The sequence below is a fragment of the Panicum virgatum genome, chromosome 9K, assembly GCF_016808335.1.
Source record: "Panicum virgatum strain AP13 chromosome 9K, P.virgatum_v5, whole genome shotgun sequence".
Lineage (NCBI taxonomy): Eukaryota > Viridiplantae > Streptophyta > Magnoliopsida > Poales > Poaceae > Panicum > Panicum virgatum.
In genome coordinates, this window is record NC_053144.1 from 51,338,974 (window position 1) to 51,358,445 (window position 19,472).

A 19,472-nucleotide genomic window follows, 5' to 3' on the forward strand; every position below is an offset into this window, starting at 1 on the left:
AAAACAAAACACTAGCAAAGCAGCAGATGCAATTATGCATGCATGGAAAAGGCGAAGTACAGGCACCCTTGTGTCGTTTTCGTTTGTTGCAGTACAGCGGGTGCTAGATAGGGGCAGGCACGCGCACAGTACGTCCGGCCAAGGAGTCAGTCAGCTGGGGCAAACGGGGAGCAGTGGGTGCAGTGCAGGTGCCCACCACTCGATTACTTTACCAGCAGCTCATTATTAGACCTCGTTTGATGAACGAAATTTTAGTCGACTAAATTTTAATCCATACCATTTTAGATCTATGGATTTAACTTTAAATCTTACAAAATTGATGTACGTAGATAGGATCGGCACACATTGAAACATCAATTTTGCCCTTGAATTTCGCTGCTGTTATGCCTGCATGTGCATGTACACATAGCGAGGGGTAGTTTGGTCTTTTCACAACTTGCAGGTTGTCTTAGTCCAAATTAGATGGGTTTTATTTATGGATTAACTACTAATAATGGGCTAAATTTAGTTGGGTGGAATTAAACTTTAGTCTGCATTCTGTTCTAGTAAATATTGAAATTTAGTCAATGTGTCCAAACGCGCGTGATGGATGGTGATGGAGATACATGCATGCAGTCCAAATCACCTGGGCCCGGAAGGTGCCAGGAAAAGATACGGTACGACTTGGATCCGTAGTACGTCTAGTGCCGCGACACAGGGAAAGAAGCAAAACAAAAAAGACGGAAGAACGGGCAGCGAGCCTGCACATGCATGATGGTTTTATTTGCAGGTGGAGCTGGGCCGGCGTGGCGTGCGGCGGGAGGTGCCTCCACGTCGCGACGTGCCAGACGACGTACGTACGGGGAGAGTCAGGTACTCAGGTGTGAGAGGCCAGGAGAGCAGGCGGCGGGACGTACAGGGAGCGCGCGCATGCACCGCACCGCACTTAGAGCTGGATATCAATCTCTGGCGATGATCTCGACTCCAGCACCCGGAACCGGAAACACAGCAGGTCTTCGTTTTACGTCTGTTTGGCGGAGCTCCGGCAGCTCCAAAAACGACTCTGATTCTAGCTCTTCGAATGGAGCTGCTTCTCTGATAAAACTGAAGCCATTTTAAAAAATATTTAATAAAACAGCTTCATCTAGTTGTTAAAATACAAAAAAAATAAATGACCACAATACCCTTCTCTTTTTATTTTTCTTTTTTCTTATTTGTGGAGGCTAAGGCTAGCTCCAACGGTTCACCGTAAAGCGCCCCCCACCCTACGTAGGGGGGGCTTTGGGGGGAGCGAGCGGTCCAACGGCTCCCCCCACAGCTCCCCCTATATACGGGGGGAGTTGAAACTCCCTCCATATATAGAGTGAGTTTCAACTCCCCCTATATCTCTAATCACACCGTTTCTTCATGATATTAATCTTGTTTGAGCCCCGTAACATGATGATAATGCGTATTATGACAGTACAAATATTGTATGATTTTTTTTAAATTCAAAAACGATAAATAAATAGTTAGTTAATGAGTGATAGTATATAGAGGGAATAGATATGGGGGGAATGGTTGGAGAGAAGGAGTTATAGGGGGAGGAATCTTTTGGAGGGAGGTAGTAAAATATAGTAAATAGTACGTTTGGAGGGATTTGGATGGGGGGAATGGTTGGAGATAACCTAACGCTCTAGCGGCTCCTATTAGTTCTCCTCCAACGGTTAGCGCGAGAGACAACCCCTCTCTCTCTCTCATGTACAGGTTACAATGTACTGTGTTGAGGTACTGTACCGATTTTTTATTGTAGCTACAAGCAGACTCAACCTTTGGAGGAGGCCTTATACATACGGCCTCGTCGCAGCGCAAGCAGGGCGCGTTCCCTCGATCCCGCGCGCAGAGGATCCTGCGTCCCGCCATCTCAGTATCTCGTATCGATCCCCGCAGGCCGCCTCCGCCTCCGCCTCATGCGACGACGACGCGATCTACGGCGACCGCCCCCGCATCCAACAGTCAGCCCGGCCGGCCGTTGGATCGGAACGGGCAGCACGCCTCTGATCTGCTCGCATGCATGCAGGGGCAGAGGCGCTAGTCCTACTACAGTAGACTGTGGAGCTAGGCCTCCACCACCTAGGTAGTTGGCCGGAGTTGGCCGGATCTGCACGGATGGCGGCCGGATCTGCACTCTCCTGGCGTTTTCCGGTTGTTCCCGCTCGTTGCCTTCCTCGGCTGCTTGAGGGGGTCGCTGGTGCCCCTGACGTGGCTCCGGTGGTGGGCGGGGCCGGCTGTGGCCCTGGATGACGGCGGCGGTGTGCAGGCCTTGGGCGACTGCCGCTCGGGCCTCCACACGGCGGCTGCTTAGCATAGGCCTAGATGGCGGCGCACGTCGACGGTGGCGGCGGTGCCCGAGTGCTCCGTGCCTCACGGTGTGGCGGCGCCTAGCCGCTTCTTCCGGCAGTCTGTGCTGCCCGTGCTGAGATGTGCTGGTAACGTCGTGGTGACGTGGCCGGCGGCGGCTTGCTCGGTTGTTCGTCAAAGACATCATGGTGATGTGGCTGATATCTACCGAACGGAGGCGCTTCTTGGGCGCCGTGGTGGCGTAGCTTGCGGCGCCGGTCGTCTCTTTCATCTCTGCTCGGCTTCTGGTGGGATCGGTGGAGAGCTCAAGGTGAAAACCTGGACGACGACATCTGCGGATACCGTTCCCTCCTTGGAGGCGTCTTCTCTCATACCTCACCATCCTTCCGTGCCATGTTTAATGCGGGTGAAAACCTAACCCTTCTTGGGCTGGCGTCGATGTGCCCTTGTGGCTCGTCCTGAAGACGACGCTAGGCATTTCCGACATGGTGGTTCGCCTTCTTCCGGCTAGCTGCATCAAGGGTGTTTCTTCTTTTCCTTTCCTTTTCAACTTTGAAAAAACAAAAAAGAGTTGGTGGTTGTGTGGTGGCTCGCGTCGATGACCCAATCCGACTGAGCGGGGTTTTTTGGTGAGTCTCGTGTCGATGTCTCAATCCGACAAGGCAGAGTAAGTTGAGGCTCGGGTCGATGTCCCAATCCGACCGAGCAGTTGTTGGAGATGAGTTGAGCTCGGCGCGTGTTGATATCCCAATCCAACCGGCCGATGTGAGGTTGTGTTGGCTCGTGTCGATGTCCCAATCCGACCGGGCGGAGTGTAGGTTGTGGTAGCTCGGGTTGATGTCCCAATCCGACCGGGTGGAGTGCAAGCTGTGGTAGCTCGGGTCGATGTCCCAATCCGACCTTGTTGTGGCTCATGTCGATGTCCCAATCCGACGAGCCAAAGTCGAGTGTGGCCCGGTTGATGTCCCAATCCAACCGGCCGGTATTGCTAGTTGTAGGTGCTGTAGTTGTAGGTTTTGTATTTCGTTTGTGCGGTTTTTGGGCCCGGTTTATCTATAAACAGAGTCAATTCTCTTCTTTTTATTAATATAAGCCGAACCGCAAGGTTCAGGATCTTTCGGGAAAAAAAGACGGGGAAGCCGCCGGAAGCCACGACACGACTACTGTTCCCCCTCTCCATCACTTTCCCCCTTCCTTTCTTTCCCTGTCGTCGTCAAGTAAAGGTTTTTCTTTTTATTATTTCGATAGATAGAGAAATTGGAACAAATAACGAGCTAGCTACAGTGGCTAGCCCTGTGTTGTGGTGGGGACGACGACGTGGGGTTCAGAGCGAGAGCGAGAGCGAGCGTCGTGCACCGTCGGGTCACGTGCGTGACACAGTTTGGTGGTGGATCGAGCGATCGGCCGGAGGAGCGACTAGCAACGAGGATCCGCCGCGCCCGCGCTAGCGGCGGCAGGCTGTCAGTGTCAGGCATGGCTGCAGTTCCATCCAGGTACGGGCACGCATGCTCATGCTTCAGAAATCTACTAGGACTCCTCCTACGTCTACCGGTAATCGAAGGGCGCGCGCCAGTACGGCCGGCGCGGCCCCCCGATCATCAGCCGATGGAATGGAACCGGGATCTGGAGTCTGTCTGCGTGCATTGAATGCTTGCGCACCACCCGCAGCCGGACCCGGGAGATGCCATGCCATGCCGTCATCACCTCGCCTGCTTTCAGTGCCAGCCGTTATATATTACAACTAGATCGATCTGTTGCCAGCTGACCCCGTTAAGTTGCTTTGGCTTTTTTGGCCACCACACTGATCATCTGGCCTTAGTTTCAGGTTCGACCTGATTCCCCTGTGCTGTCTCTGTCCTCGAACGGCATCGATGGTGTGAATCAAGCTACCACCGCAGTCCGCATACCGAGGGCAGGGTCTCTCTCTCTCTACATCGACACGGAGAAGAGGTGGTCACGGCGAGGAGTACTAGGCACATTATTCCCGACTAAATATACGAACCACACATAGCCCATGAGTAGACTTCTCCTGATCGATCAAGTGTCCATCTCACAACTAAGGGCTCGTTCGGTTTGGAGAGGATCCAAGAGGATTAATGGAGAGAGTTGGGAGGGATCAAATCCCAAATAACTCAATAAGGCAAAACTCCTCCAATCCCTCCCAATTTCCTAGTGAAGGGTATTAACCGACAAGATCTAACAAGGTAAATTGGTTATTGTTTTCCTCAAAAGAGAGAGAGAGGTACGGACGTACGGTCCGAGACCAAGAAAGATTCTTCGCAAAGATAAAGCTAGAGTACGCGCTAGCAAAGCGCGCCCGTACATTACATAACATCTTCCCCATTTCCATGCATATACTTTCCGCCTCTCCAAGCTCTTCCGCTTACTTCTACGGCTTTTCCTTTCTTTATCACACCATCTTGATTCTAAAGCTTCACATGATGTGTCGATAAATAAGTTATGATGACAGATATTATCCAATAGATGTATATCCTAGTACGCGGAAGGTAAGAATTCATTTCATTGGAACGAGTTAGAAGCACTAGTATGTAGGTCAATTGCTACAATAATACTGGCCCCGACGTTTATCATATCATACTTAGAGCAAGTATAATAACAAGATGTGTCTATGGAAAGAAAGAAACCGGCGCATTTTCGAGCACACTTCCTCACACATATTTTGGGTACTGCAGGAGATCAAGGTGGAGTCTTCAGTTCGGAAGCTCACTTGTGGCGGGCCAGTGATTCCCTTTCTTTCATGATAATTGCATTCTTAGTGCTTGTTAGAGGGTCTTAGAGTCTCGAGTTCCTACTGCTTTGTGTAATAACAACACTGTACTGAACTGGCTTGCTTCTTCTTCTTCTAATATGACATAGCAGTGCTCCTGCTTCTATTTCAAAAAAAAATAATAACAGGATGTAAGCAGACTGAATACTGAGTTGGAGAAGAAGGGGAGGAGAGAGAAGATGCGGGCTATAGGCTTACAGCCGCTGTGACACAAGAATCAAGAAACTTTATGAGAAAGACAAGTGGGTCATGTATTAGTGGTGAAGAGCTAATAACTACTATGCGAGTGGGCTGAGATGTCTAAGTGGTTTCTACAGATCTTAAGATTATAAACCAAGTTTACAAAAAATGAGTTTTATTTAATGAGGACTTCAGTTAAACCTATTCCCAGTAGTTATTCTTTATTGTTGATTTTTGTATCGTCTATTTATGATCACGGTGCATATGAATCATCATCATCATCAAACCTAGCTAGGAACCATATTTGCAAACAAAGAGGAAAGCTAGCTTCAACTTGAGAAACACAAGTTTTTTTAAAGAGTAAAGTCCATCCCCGGTCCTTAAACTTGTTCGGTTGCGTCATCTCGGTCTCTAAACTTGAAAATCGACCGTTTAGATCCTCAAACTTGTTCGGCTGTGTCATCCCGGTCCCTAAACATAGAAATCACCCGCTTAGGTCCTCAAACTTGTTCAGTTGTGTCATCCCGGTCTCTAAACTTGTTTTTGAGTTTCATCTGGGTCAAAACAAGGTGATCTAAAAACTCTATATTAAAAAGTAATTTATAACTTTTCATATGAACTCGAATGAAGATAAGTTTTATGTTAAAATTATAGCCCTCGACACAGTCTACAACTTTATAGTTGAAAAGTTTTTTATTTGGAGTCGTTTAGTGTCCCAAAATTTAATTTTAAATTTTAAAATCTATAGACTTACAACAATATTTAGGCCCCTAAACAATTATAAAAATATTTATATAAAAAAATTATGAATTATTTTCTGATATAAAGTTTTTAAATCGTATTGTTTTAACCAGATGAGACTCAAAATTAAGTTTAGGGATCGTAATAACACAACTGGACAAGTTTGAGAACCTAAACGGGTGATTTCTAAGTTTATGGACCGAGGTGATATAGTCAAACAAGTTTGAGGACCGAGATAACCCAGATGAACAAATTTGAGGATCTAAACGGTCGATTTGCAAGTTTAGGGACCGGGATGACATAGCGGTACAAGTTTAGGGACCGCCAATGGACTTTACTCTTTTTTAAAAGTGGCTCAGATTTTTGGTTGACGCATGTTATTTTGAGTTTACTAGTAACCAGTTCTTTTTATCCCTAATTAAACTAGCTAGAGAAAAGAAAAGAAAACATAGTTTTCTAAGTAAAAATGGTTTTTGTGGATTTTAGTTTGTTAAAAGCCTGGCTGTAGTCATAGGAATCACAACAGACGGAGATGATCGAAAGGAAGTAAGGAACCGTGTGATGACAAACCATATCTTTGTGAAAGGACATTGGATGTCGCCTAGAGGGGGGTGAATAGTCGTTTCAATAAATTCTACAAATTATAACACTTAAACCAAACTGTCAGCACACAGACCGGTCAGGCAGACCGGTCAGACCGGTCTAACACTTGGATGCTGAACAAATAGACCAACCGGTCAGACCGGTCACTTGCAGAACCTGCACAAATATCAGAGTTTCTCCCCTCCTCGAGCTCTAGCACTAATACAACTTGATGTAGTGTTTCTACAGGTGATTATGAATGTATTGCAAGTCCCTGCACACACAGAAACAACACACCAAAGTAGATCGATGCGGAATTATAAAACAAATTGCTAGAACACAAAGTAGTGAGGCAAACCACAATGGAGACACAAAGATTTATTTCCCAAAGTTCAGATTCACCGCCGTGAATCCTACGTCTCTGTTGAGGAACTCGTTGGGTGTGAGTCTCTTTCAACTCGATCCCTTGAGTTGAGTCTCTTTCAACCACTTTCCGATTCCACTATCTTGATCCTTTCCACCAAGGGGGCAAGATTACGCCCGCACAGACTTGCCGCTGCTCACCACAACGTTGGGAGCTAGCCGGCGACGCCTAGCCGTCTAGGAGGCGAACCTCCAAGAATAACAAATGCGAATTTTGAAAGCTTTGACAAATCTCGAGTGCTCAAGCTATGGTTGCTCACTTGCTGCTCAAAATGCAGCTCTGACAATGCTCTACAATCTCACACTTACTCAATCTCTCAACCCAATCTAAAGATATGCAATCTAGAAGGCTTAACTCACAAAGAGTGTTGGGGAGAGCTAGCTGGTCAAAAAATGCTTTTAAGAGCTCAAGAAAGGTCAGGGAACTAGCAGCCCACGCAAGAGGGGGTTGAGGGGTACAAATACCCCACACTTTGAAACTAGCCGCTGTAACTGTCAGGCAGACCGGTCAGACCGGTCAGACAGGTCTGTTTAAAATAACTAGCCGTTAGCCACAAACCGATCTGACCGGTCCCCCAGACTGGTCAGACCGGTCTGGGCCAGAGAAGCCCAAACCTATGTTAATGTACTCTACTTGGTCTACCAAGTCTACACTTGATCATGCAATTAGCACAAAGTTAGTTTTCAGGGGTTTTTCTCTCAGGATTCTCACTTGGGGTGACCTATGAGCACTTTTGACCATGTCAATCAATCAATGTTGCATCCCTCTTGATAGTACGGCGTACCTACACTCAAGATTAAGTATCAAACACAATTCAACCACTTGAGTTTTGAATTACTTCAGTTTTGCCATACTTTGATTTTCTTCACCATTGGGGATTCCAACATTGCACAACATTTCCTTGAGCAAATCCATACTTGAGCTAGTGACTTAGAGCTCCAAATCATTTTGCAAAACTGTCCTTGAATACTGAAAGTGATCTAGGCCCCTAAGTGGGTTTTGGTGAATAATGACAAAACACATGTATATTTAATTGTGTAATTGAGCATGTGTGCAGGTGATGAATATGTATAGGTGAATCAAGTGATGACGTATAGCCTCCCAAAAAGGAAATGAAAATGCGGTGTTTAAGTGTACTCATGATATTAGATTTTATATTTGAAATTTGAGTATAGGGATGCCGTACTATCAAGAGGGACTTGATTCAAGGGTTTCGATTTAAATCTTGTGCTCAAGAGAACCTAGACAAACACCTGTTAGCCACAAAATACACTCAAAAGAGCAAAACATGAGTTTTCATCCTACCTAACCCGGATACTGCGGGTATAGGGCTGGATACTCCGGACCCCTTTGCCCGGAGTGTCCGGGTGCTGTTCACTGGCTAAAAAATTAGGGTTGCCCGGAGTCTCCGGGCATATACCCGGAGTCTCCGAGTAACTGTTCGCCCAACGGCTATTTTTGGGTCAAGGGGTATAAATACTCCCTCCCCTCCTTCAGTTCTCTGACTCTTGCCATTCTTTCGAGCTGAACTTCTCCTAAAGCCAAAAGAGAGCTCTCTCACTCCCCTCTCTTCATTCTCGAGTGATTCCTTTGAGGGATTTGAGTGAGAAGCAAGCAAGAGTAAGGATTCGTGCTAGTGAGCCTCATTCCCACCTCTTGAGCACTTGGTTTTGGTCAAGCCCGTGGATTCAAGTTTGTTACTCTTGGAGCCTTGGGTTCCTACACGGCTAGTCGTGCTTGTGACAGCTCGATCTCGATTGTGAGCTGCACAAGAATTTTTTAAGCTCTATTCCTCGTCGAGGAATCCATAGTAAGTGACCTTGGGCTTGAGAGGTGATCTCGCCCTTGGGAGAGGAGCATAGGGGTTCTTGAGCACCGTCTCTCGAATCCTTCCTCAACGGAGACGTAGCACATTCGGGTGTGAACTTCGGGAAACAAATCCTTGTCTCATTCGTGTTAATTTACTTGATTTCATTGCTATTTGCTTGTGAGACTTCTTTTCTAGGGTTTGAGCTCGATCTACTCATTTACGAGTTTCTAGTGAGTTTTGTTTGTTGGATATCAACCTTAAGGAACCCCTGGTACTCGTCTTATAGCTCGATCTACTTTTCATACATTAATTTCTGCAGTTTCCTTTCAGCTTGTTCTTACCCGGAGTCTCTGGTTATAGCTCCGGATACTCCAGACCCCAAAACCCGGAGTATCCGGGCTTATACCCAGAGTATCCGGGCTGAGTCTGCGTCTGACAGGTTTTTAAGTGTTTTTGAGTTGCAGATTGCCTATTCACCCCCCTCTAGGCATCTTAAGGTCCTTTCAAATACTCAAGTCACTCCAATAAAATATTTGATGCATTGCATTGCTTCTCTCAATCAAGACTTGGATATGATACTTCGAACACCCCACGGATACTAGCACTTCACCTTAACACTTGCACACATGGTAAGCCGTCGCTTCACCAAAGCTTGCTTAGTCCCTCGTACTAGTCATCTCGGTTAGCTTCTTCATCACTTACCCTTGCCATGTTGAGTTTAAGCTTGCACATCAACAATGAATTCCATAATTCATTCTTGTATCTTCATTTCTTTGTCTTGCATTGTAATAAAGAACTTTTGATCCTTTGAGACAAAGCATATTTCATTTGGATAAGCCATATTTAAAAACCATCACATAATGCATGAGCACTTGTTTCTATATTTGCTTCATAATGTGCTTGTCTTGCTTTGTAACCATGATTTGATAATAATATACCAAGCATTGCAAGCTTCAAAATATAAGACCAATATGTAGCACATCTCTTTTTGTTTAACTCCATGAAGCCTTGAAATAATACTTTCAACTATTTTATATCTCACATATTCTTCAAATATCTCAAGCCATGAATAGAAACCGTATATTGTCATTGCATGAATACTTGTTTCTCATTTCTCATCACAACATGCTTGACTTTCAATAATAAGCTCTCTTTTATTTAATTCCTTGATACATGAGACAATACACATAATGAAATACAAATAAATTCCTGCTCATGACATCTCAAATAAAACATTAGTCCTTTAATTATGTTATCATTCAATTCACCAAAACTCATTAGGGCCTAAATGCACTTTCACTTTGTTTTCTGAAAGATGACAAACCATCATTTTTTTTTTGAAAGATGATAGACAATCTTGAAGGCGCCGCATGTAGCTGGGTTAGCAGCAGTATACACACACACCGTCGTCCCCGGGAGGGGCGGCCCACCGGCGCGGCCTGGACTGCATTGCCCGTCCATCCGCCACCGGCTCTGAAAGGGATCGGGTGCTCTAACCTAAGAGGGGGAGGGGGTGAATTAGGTACTAATAAAAACTTGACCTATGGCGCCAACTAGTTTGCACAAAACTTAAACTAATTCAAGCTATCTAGATGTGCAACTAGGTTGTTCTAGTGTGAAACCACTATCCCAAAAGAGTTATGCACCCTATAGTCTTTCCTAACAAGAAACTATTCTATGAAAGTAAAGGCACAAAGGTTGCAAGAATTAAATACGGAAGCTTAAAGAGCGGGATAGGAGATAGCAAACTCTTGACGCGGGTGTTTATCCCGTGGTTCGGTTAGCCACAAAAGCACACATAAATCCACGTTGTTGTAGCACTCACTAAGAGTATTGCTACTCGGCCACCAAATCTTTTCCGTGAACACAATCACGGTCACCTTGGCTCCGGGTTCCACTAAGGAACTTCTCCACAAAGGATGGGGGTCTCCACGTCCCCCGCACAAAGATGTCGTCGCCGCTCCACACCAAGTCGGAGCGTCGATGACGTTGCCGGCGAGCTTCGCAGCTCCAAGGAGGCCGGCGCACCAAGCTCTTGTTTGGTTCATTAGAGAACCACAACACAAAGGCTCAAGGCCTTGCAATCACACTCACTAAGAGCTAACCTTTACACAACACTCTCAAAGTGTGCTAAGAGCTAAGGATATGATCTTGATGCTCTTGTATGGCTTGGAGATGTTCTTGGGTGTGTGTGGGATGTCCAGCAACTCCAGCAAACTTCAAATGGCCGGGGTGAGGCGTATATATAGGCCACCAAGTCTTGTAGCCGTTGCTCCAACGTCAGCAGAAAATATGCGTATCATCGGATGAACCGATGCCTCTGGCTGGGATAGCGTCGGTTCATCCGGTCACTCTCAGACCCGAAGTAGCCGTTTAGCTTCTGACGCACTGTTTGCTGACGTCATTACACCGGTGTTTTGCTCCGATGCATCACCGGTTCATCCGGTGCTGAAGAATCTTCTTCTGGGCACTTTACATCGTCTCTGGAACATAGTATGCCCAATGCACCGATGCTTTTCGTGGATCCGTCGGTTCAACTGGTGCCTCACAGGCTTGCATCAAAAGCCAAGCCATCGGATCATCCGACAAACATCGGATGCATCGATGCCTATAGCATCGGTTCTTCCGGTGCTACTGAAGTATCTCTGTCTTGATTCCTTTGATTTGGATTTCTTCACGGTCTCTTCAATTCTTGTCATTTGGACCGAAGAGCTTTCGGGGCACTACCCTGAGACCCGCAAGGAGCGGCTCCCCCTCGACCCTCGTCCGCTAACCGGGTAGCGGAACCCCCGTAGGGGCGGCCCTTCGGGCCTAACTTTGTCTATCTTCTCTTTGTCATCATTTGAACCTAAAAGGCTAAGAATGATCATCTTAATAATTATATTAGTCCCATTGATTGTGTTATCAATCGATCACCAAAATCACTCGAAATATCATAAATGGTGTCATGTTAGTTTTAGTCTCTCTTAGGCTATCCACAACGGCAAGAGCAAATTTGCTCCTCCTCCTCGTTTCCCACGCCCCCTCACATATTTACTGTCTACAGTGCGTCTACAGTGCCAAACAGTACATTTGCTACTTCATTTGCTCTCTTCACTGTCGACGGTCTTTATCCGGCCCCGACAATCTTTGAAGCCCCATCCTCTCTCTCCTCTGCCACCCTTCACGTTTCCTCTCTCTCTCATCGTGCTAGATTCTAGCTCGCTGAGTCGCAATACTCCCTTCCTTTCCGCCAAGGCTAGTATTCCGGAAACGAACGAAGTAGGCTTGGCGCTGCCCCTCCCCTCCTCTCCCCTCCATCATTGCCGCCCGAAACGGCAACCCGCCATCCACCATCCCCAGCAGCTAGCTAGCTAGCTAGCCACCAGGCTCTCTCTTCTCTCCCCCTCCCTCCCTCCATGTGCCCGCCTGCAGCTCGCCGCTCCACCACCGCCATTTAATCCCGCCTCGCCTCGCCTCGCTGCTCGCAGCAGGCATACAGGCCGGCGGCCGGCAGCTAGCTTGCTAGCTTAGCTAGCTCCATCATCATTCCTCCCTAGCCCGGCCCCCTTGTTCTCAGTCGCCCCATCAATCATCGATCACGCGCTCGCCAGGCCGGCCAGTCCTTCGTTCGTCCACCTCCATCCAGCAGCTAGCTAGCGGCCGCACCCTCTCGATTGCGTATCTGCCGGCGGCCGGCCGTCCGGCAGGCGGCAGCTGCCCAGCACGAAGCGGGCGGAGTGACTTATTTTGATGGCTGCGACGGCGGCCGCGCCCAGGCCCAAATCGCCGCCGGCCTCGCCCGACCCCTGCGGCCGCCACCGCCTGCAGCTCGCCGTCGACGCGCTCCACCGGGAGATCGGCTTCCTCGAGGTACACACACACACACACACACACATATATATATATATATATATATATATATATATATATAGTGCCGCCTGCAGACACTAGTTGGGAATACTGTATCGATCACGCACACTGCGACACACCACGCAACAATAATGCTCGTGTTCTTGTGCTGCTGCGCCCTCCTCCGATCTTTGCATGCCTGCTTTGTCCTCCCTCCTCCCCGGCTCCTGACGAGTCCTGTCCCCAAATGCTGTGTGTCCGCTCCCTCCTCAGTCCTCCCCGGCTCCTGACGAGTCCTGTCCCCAAATGCTGTGTGTCCGTGTTCCTATACTAGTTTGCTCCGCCGCATAACTATTTTTCATTTCTGGTTTATAAAAAATAAAAATGGAGATGGATAGTAGATATATAGTTAAACAAAGCAGCATGTGGTGGTCAACGAAATTACTAGTTCGTTCCAGGGACCGAGAGCTGAGAGATGACCGTTAGCTCCAAATGTTAGTTTAATTTTAATCTACCAAATGGCTTGGGGCTTCCGCCTCTGGGCACGTGCGGATCGTACCATGGATTTGCGCGCGCGTCAAGGCTAACCCCTGCTCCTTTTATTCCTTTTGCCTACTACTAGTACCATTTCCACGGCGCCCATGCATCTCTCTTGGAGACCCTTTACTTGGAGGAGTGCAAGTTTTTTGTTCTCGCTAGGGTTTAAGGGTTCTATATATACTAGCTGGGATTAATTAATCGATCTACAAGAGGAAGAAGATACAAGATCGTAGGTCGGTCTTTCCAAAAGAAGAAAAAAAAGAAGATAGAAGGTCTTCTGATTTCGGATCATGCATTAATAATCCCACCTGTATTTCCTTAAATTAAGCTTAGGCCCCCGGCAGCCGGTTTGACTAATCATGTAGGCGTGACCGCTACGTTCTAGAGATACTATACTGTACACAGGAGGTACCCAAAAATTTTCATGCAACATCAGAAAAAATTGTTAAATAAATACTCCCTCCTTCCCCGTTTATAAGGCATACACGTATATCAAGATTCAAACCTTCTCATCTTTGACCAATAATTTGACTATTAAATTTTTATTTTTATAATGCAAATTTCATATGATTGGATTCATAATCAAACATAGTTTACAATGATTATAAGTTTATAATCAAAAGTGATATAATATATGATAAATAAATGGTCAAAGTGTTGTTTAGAAGACCGTGTCATGTTCTACCATGCCTTATAAACGGGGAAGGAGGGAGTAAGAGTTGTAATGACATCGATAATCTACTCTTGCAATTTTTTTAGAAAAATATGTATATAAATGACTCTGATATCCAATTCGGGGATGGAAAATTCTCACCACAACATTAACATCATGTTTCATGCAATCCATTGCGCAATATAAAGAAATAATAATTGCAATATCGGTACTTGACTCTGGTAACATGAGTTTTATAGCAACCCATTTTTTCTGCAATTCTACCATTACCGTAATGTTAATCTATTAAACGGAGTATTTGTGTGTTCCACGGGACGAGTAAAGTTGCTTGATCGATCGGTCAGCAGCGCATCCTGCACGACACTGAGCTGCTTGTGAGATTTTGTATTGGGACTATGCTCCAGATTGCCAACTACTACTCGTCTGCCAATCCTGCTCACTGTCTCTGGGGTGTATAAAATAATGTGCCCTGCAAAATAATTGTTAATTAACACACTATTTACTGCCCGATGAGCCTGCAAAAACACAGCCTTGCATGCCGGGGCCATCTCTACGTGCCATCAGCGTATGGCAGTGATTAATTAATGTGCTGCAAATTTTTATTCAAATAGTACAAGCAATCGATGCTCCATCCACCACGAATGCTAGTGTTTTTTGTTATAGTTTGCTCTTACATATAGTCATCAGCAGTCTGGTCTGTCTTTTGTTTGGTAATATATGCTGTTTCCATATGAACGCTGTCGCATTGATGCGAATGCTGGCGTATGGCCGTAAAGATCGATCGCAGCATCTCTTCTGATTTTCTTCGTCGCTCGGCTTTAGGCCGTGTTTAGTTGCGCTCTGTAAAATTTTTAAAAAGACATCTTTCTACATTTAAAGTACTAAACATAGACTAATTATAAAAATAATTACAGAACTCGTTTGTAAATCGCGAGACGAATCTAATGAGCATAATTAATCCGTCATTAGAGGTTATTTATTGTAGCATTACTGTAGCAATTTAGCATCTGATAACAGCCTAATTAGGTTCATTAGTTTCGTCTCGCGATTTACAGGCAGCAGTCGCAATGCGTTTTTTATTTCGTCTAGATTTAAGTCTCCATGCAGGTGTCGGAAAAAAAATTTGGAATTTTGATTTTTGCATCTAAACACGGGCTTATTTTGACTGAATGTGTGCTGCGTGTCTAAAATATCCCAGGACCTGAAAAGTTGACAGCCTGCACACATGCCTTTTAGGTCCTGTTTGGAACCAAATTTTTTTCAGAAGTTCCTATTATATCAAAAGGAATCTTACTATTTTATAGTATTAAATAAAATATGTTTATAAATATTTTTTGACAGCTGAGTGCTTTTTCGCGAGACGAATCTAATGATCCTAATTAATTCATAATTTGCTATAGTGATGCTACAGTAACCATTCGCTAATCATAGATTAAGATACCTCATTAGATTCGTCTCGCAGTTTAGCCCCAGGGTTCTACAGTTAGTTTTATAATTAATATTTATTTAATACTTCTAAATACTAAAAAGTTCCAGGGACTTAAAAAAAGTCCCTGGAACCAAACAACCCCTTACTTGCATGCACAGTGTTACTATTATATTGCCAATACTATAATATTATTATACCGGAGCTAACACTAATTTTAATTTCCTTGCAGGGTGAAATAAGTTCCATTGAGGGGGTCCACGCTGCCTCCAGATGCTGCAAAGAGTAAGGCCCTGTTTGGAACCAAACTTTTTTCAGAAGTCCCTATCACATCAAAAGGAATCTTATTATTTTATATTATTAAATAAAATTTGTTTATAAATATTTTTTGACAGCTGAGTGCTTTTTCGCGAGACAAATCTAATGAGCCTAATTAATTCATAATTTGCTACAGTGATGCTATAGTAACCATCCGCTAATTATAGATTAATATGCCTCATTAGATTCATCTCGCAATTTAGCCCCAGTGTTCTGCAGTTAGTTTTATAATTAACTTTTATTTAATACTTATAAATACTAAAAAGTTCCAGGGACTTAAAAAAAGTCTCTGGAACCAAACAACCCCTAAGCTGCAGAAATGTTACTCCGGCGGATGCGCCTCTGGCGTAGCGGTAACTATGGGAGCGTACCGGCGGGGGTTCGAGCCCCCGTCCGCACCTGGGTATCGAGGCTGTGTGCATGTGTGCTGGGTGTGTGCGCGTGTGTGGTGGTGTGCGTCCTCGGTATGGCGTGTTCCGAGACTACTCGGGCAGCCTCGTCTGCGTTGAGTCCGGTCAGCATGAGCGTCCAAAAATCTTACATGACTCCTCAGTGCTTCTGGATGCTTTCAAAAAAAAAATGTTACTCCGGATCCTCTAGTGTTTTCACAAGAAAAACTACTTTTAGATCAGGGCTGAATTGATGAATTTTCTTATCACACTTCGGAGCTAGCATATTCTCCATTCAAGTGAGTCTATGCGTGGATGCATAGGATTAGATAGACGCAAGATAACCATGTTAGGTGCAAGCGATTCACAAGCAGAAGCTCAGAGCAAAAATATAGCTAGCTAGTTTTCACTGCAAATTACATGAAGGGTTAATTTTTCGATTATAATTCCTTAAAAATATATTGCCGTTAGTTTTATTTGAATTATAAAATTAAATAACTAGAAGTCAAATCTGCTAATTGCATTTTGATATTTTTTTGCAGGGTTGATGAGTTTGTGGGAAGAAACCCCGATCCATTCATAACGATGTATGGATTTTCAGGTTGAGAATTTGTCTTTAGCTTAGCATAAATGGTGCATTTTCTTATTATCTCTCTTTAAAAGCAGTCAGGCAGAGAAACGAAGCAATGAGCAATCTCAGCAGTTTCTGAAGAAGTTCAGGTAATAATTTCTGGCTGTGGTTAGTTCCGCGAAAAGTTCACAAAATTTTTCACTGACGCACATCACATCGAATCTTACGATACATACATGGAGTATTAAATATAGTTAAAAAATATAACTAATTGCACAGTTTGGTTGTAAATGACGAGACGAATCTTTTGAGACTAATTACTCCATGGTTGGACAATAGTTGCCAAATAAAACCGAAACGTGCTACAGTAACTTTTTCGCAAACTTTTCGCGAACTAAACACACCCTCTATGTTCCCAGCTCTTAATATTGTTGGCTCTTATTGTTCGCATAAAAAATATTATTGTTGGTTCATTCTTGCGGCATATAATCATGTTAATTATCAGTTCAGATGAAAAGGAACAATTAAATTGGCACACAACAAATTCTACTATCAGTATGTACTTACTAATTCTACTATCATTATTAGATAGCAGAAGGCATAAAAAATATATACGCATAAGACATATATATACAACTAACACCAGCTATTTTTTTGAAAAAAAGAAAGCATAAAAATGGTACCTATATCTGTTGTTCAGTAAGAAAACAACGTGTCCATCTTTTGAAAGGCAAGTGCATATTCAGTTCAATTTGTATCAAGTTTCTGGCCAGGCCACCTGCGAATGTATATGATTCCCAGCGTTTTAGAAGCAGCAGCAGCAGCTTGTACCAGCTTATAATTAAGCTTGCATTAGAATTTCGTTTAAAAAAAATCGTTTCAAAAAGCTTGCATTAGAATTAAGAACAGCCTTATCAGATTATCGCTGCCAGCTTTTCTCAAGTATAATCTGCAACACCACACCCCCACCCCCCACTGTACAGACTTTGACAATTAACTTGTCCTTTTGTTACTTTAATTGTCGTCATCAATGTCACACTGACAGAACGATCAGCTCACTAGCAAATCACCTTAATAATTGCTGAACTTGTCGTTGCCTGCATGCACTGATTTATAGCTAATGAAACATGATACTTTTTCAGAAACAGCAACTCAGCGCGCGTTACCATAATTAGCTCAATGATTCCTGAACTTGTCTTTCACAATCATGATTTCCATGGACCAACTGTTGTTTGTCGTCGCTTGGGTTGGGTTATTACCATTTAACTAACAACAACGTAATAACCGCGTTGCATGAACTCGCATATGCAGAGCCAAGAGCTGCCTGAGCTACCTGTCGTGGATCTGCTGCTGCGGTGGCGGCGGGTGCCCGCCGTTCCAGCTGAAGACGATGAGGCCGTCGCCGGCGGCGAGCTGCTCCTGCGGCGGCGCGCAGCTGCGGAAGCTCTGCGCCTCGTGCTGCTCCTGCTGCTGCTGCTGCCGGTGCCGCGTGGTGTGCGCCGGGTGCTGCGGCGGCGGGTGCTGCGCGCCGTGCCCGCGCTGCTCGTGCGACTGCGCCTGCCCGCGGTGCTGCTGCTCGTCGTCGAGCGCCTGCCCCAGCTGCGGCGGCGGCGCGTGCTGCGTCCCGCGCTGCTGCCTGTGCCTATGATGACGATCGGAGAGGAGAGACTTATAGAGCATATTTCTTTTTTTTTTTTGGTTGCATGCGCGCGTGCTGCTTTTAGATCGATCGATGCTGCTACCCCTGATGATGATGAATGGGGATGATGGGTTCTGAATTCTGATGGATATTGGCAGTCAGCAGTGTGCCTGCTTTTTGGTCTAGCTAGCTTCCGTGTCACGAGTGTTGGTGGTGACTGCATGCATGTCGTCGGACAATGCCTGGTCGTGGCAATGCGCGCCTGCCTGCGTGCGTGCCCTGGCATGACGCTGCCAAGATGGCGCAGGCGGACTTGAGGACAAGCGGGACGCCGGCGCACAGCAGTGCAGCGGGGAGATCGCCGGCCTCGATGAGCTCCCGGTGCAGCGAGAGCTTTGGGAGCGAGGCCGGAGAGGAAAGCGCTACAGTATAGGTGGCCAAACGGGCGGCCCGGCCCGGCCCGGCACGGGCCCGTCTAAGCACGGCCCGTTTAGGCACGACCCGTTTAAGCACGAAAATATTAACAGGTCGTGCCGTGCCTGCCCCATGGGCTGAAGTGCCGGCCCAGGCATGGCCCGAAATTGATTTAATCGGGTCGGGCCGGCCCGTTTGGCCCGGCAGCCCGGCGGTCCGAAAATGTTTAAATAGGGTTTGATAATGGATAACATAGTATTCAAACGGGCCTATCGTGCTACCCATCGGACCGATCGGGCCGCCCTTTTTCGGGCCGTGTTTGGACGCGTCCATGGGTTGACAATGAGACCTGGCACGGCCCGGCTATCGTGCCCGTGCCGTGTTCGAGTCGGGCTAATATGGGCCGGGCTTCGAGCCCATGCGTATCGGTGGGTTTTGGAGGTGGAGGCGTTGGAGAGGCTGGGGCTCCATTTGCCGCCTTGCCGGGAACTGTTCTGAATCTTGTCAGAGCTCGTCCGCCACTCGGTCCAGGTGCGATTTCCTCGGAGCCGCGGCCCGCCTGTCGCGCCTCTGCCTAGTGAGAATCGACGTCGCCGCCGAATCCGTGTGGAGCTGCTGGGCTAATTGAGTAATTGGGCCATGGTCATGATGGGCCTTGGCCCTTTGAAACGACATTGTAATATGAGCCAAAAATACTGTAGCAGGAACTGAATCCCCACAATGAACCGGCGGTCCAATCGACCCTTTCTCCCTTTTCCCTCTGTTTTCATGGGCTCTCGTCTGGTGTTAAAATTGAGTGCTAAATTTTAGCACCTATTAGCACTTAT

At 46.1% G+C, this 19,472-nt stretch overlaps 1 protein-coding gene across 1 annotated transcript; it reads left to right on the forward strand.

Moving 5' to 3' along the window:
• Positions 1 to 12,081: 12,081 nt before the first annotated feature.
• LOC120648780 (guanine nucleotide-binding protein subunit gamma 3-like) lies at positions 12,082 to 18,399 on the forward strand. Its single transcript, XM_039925443.1, has 5 exons — positions 12,082 to 12,696; positions 15,547 to 15,599; positions 16,564 to 16,608; positions 16,688 to 16,741; positions 17,904 to 18,399. Exons 1-5 carry the CDS (start codon positions 12,577 to 12,579, stop codon positions 18,238 to 18,240), a joined length of 609 nt encoding a protein of 202 aa, XP_039781377.1. The 5' UTR covers positions 12,082 to 12,576; the 3' UTR covers positions 18,241 to 18,399.
• Positions 18,400 to 19,472: the final 1,073 nt, after the last annotated feature.

Bases quoted from the DNA above. Each gene is read 5' to 3' on its own strand.
- LOC120648780 (XM_039925443.1), top strand. From the start codon at position 12,577: ATGGCTGCGACGGCGGCCGCGCCCAGGCCCAAATCGCCGCCGGCCTCG. The intron at 12,697-15,546 runs GTACACACACAC...ATTTCCTTGCAG, and splicing joins GGGAGATCGGCTTCCTCGAG to GGTGAAATAAGTTCCATTGA. The intron at 16,609-16,687 runs GTATGGATTTTC...CTTTAAAAGCAG, and splicing joins CCCGATCCATTCATAACGAT to TCAGGCAGAGAAACGAAGCA.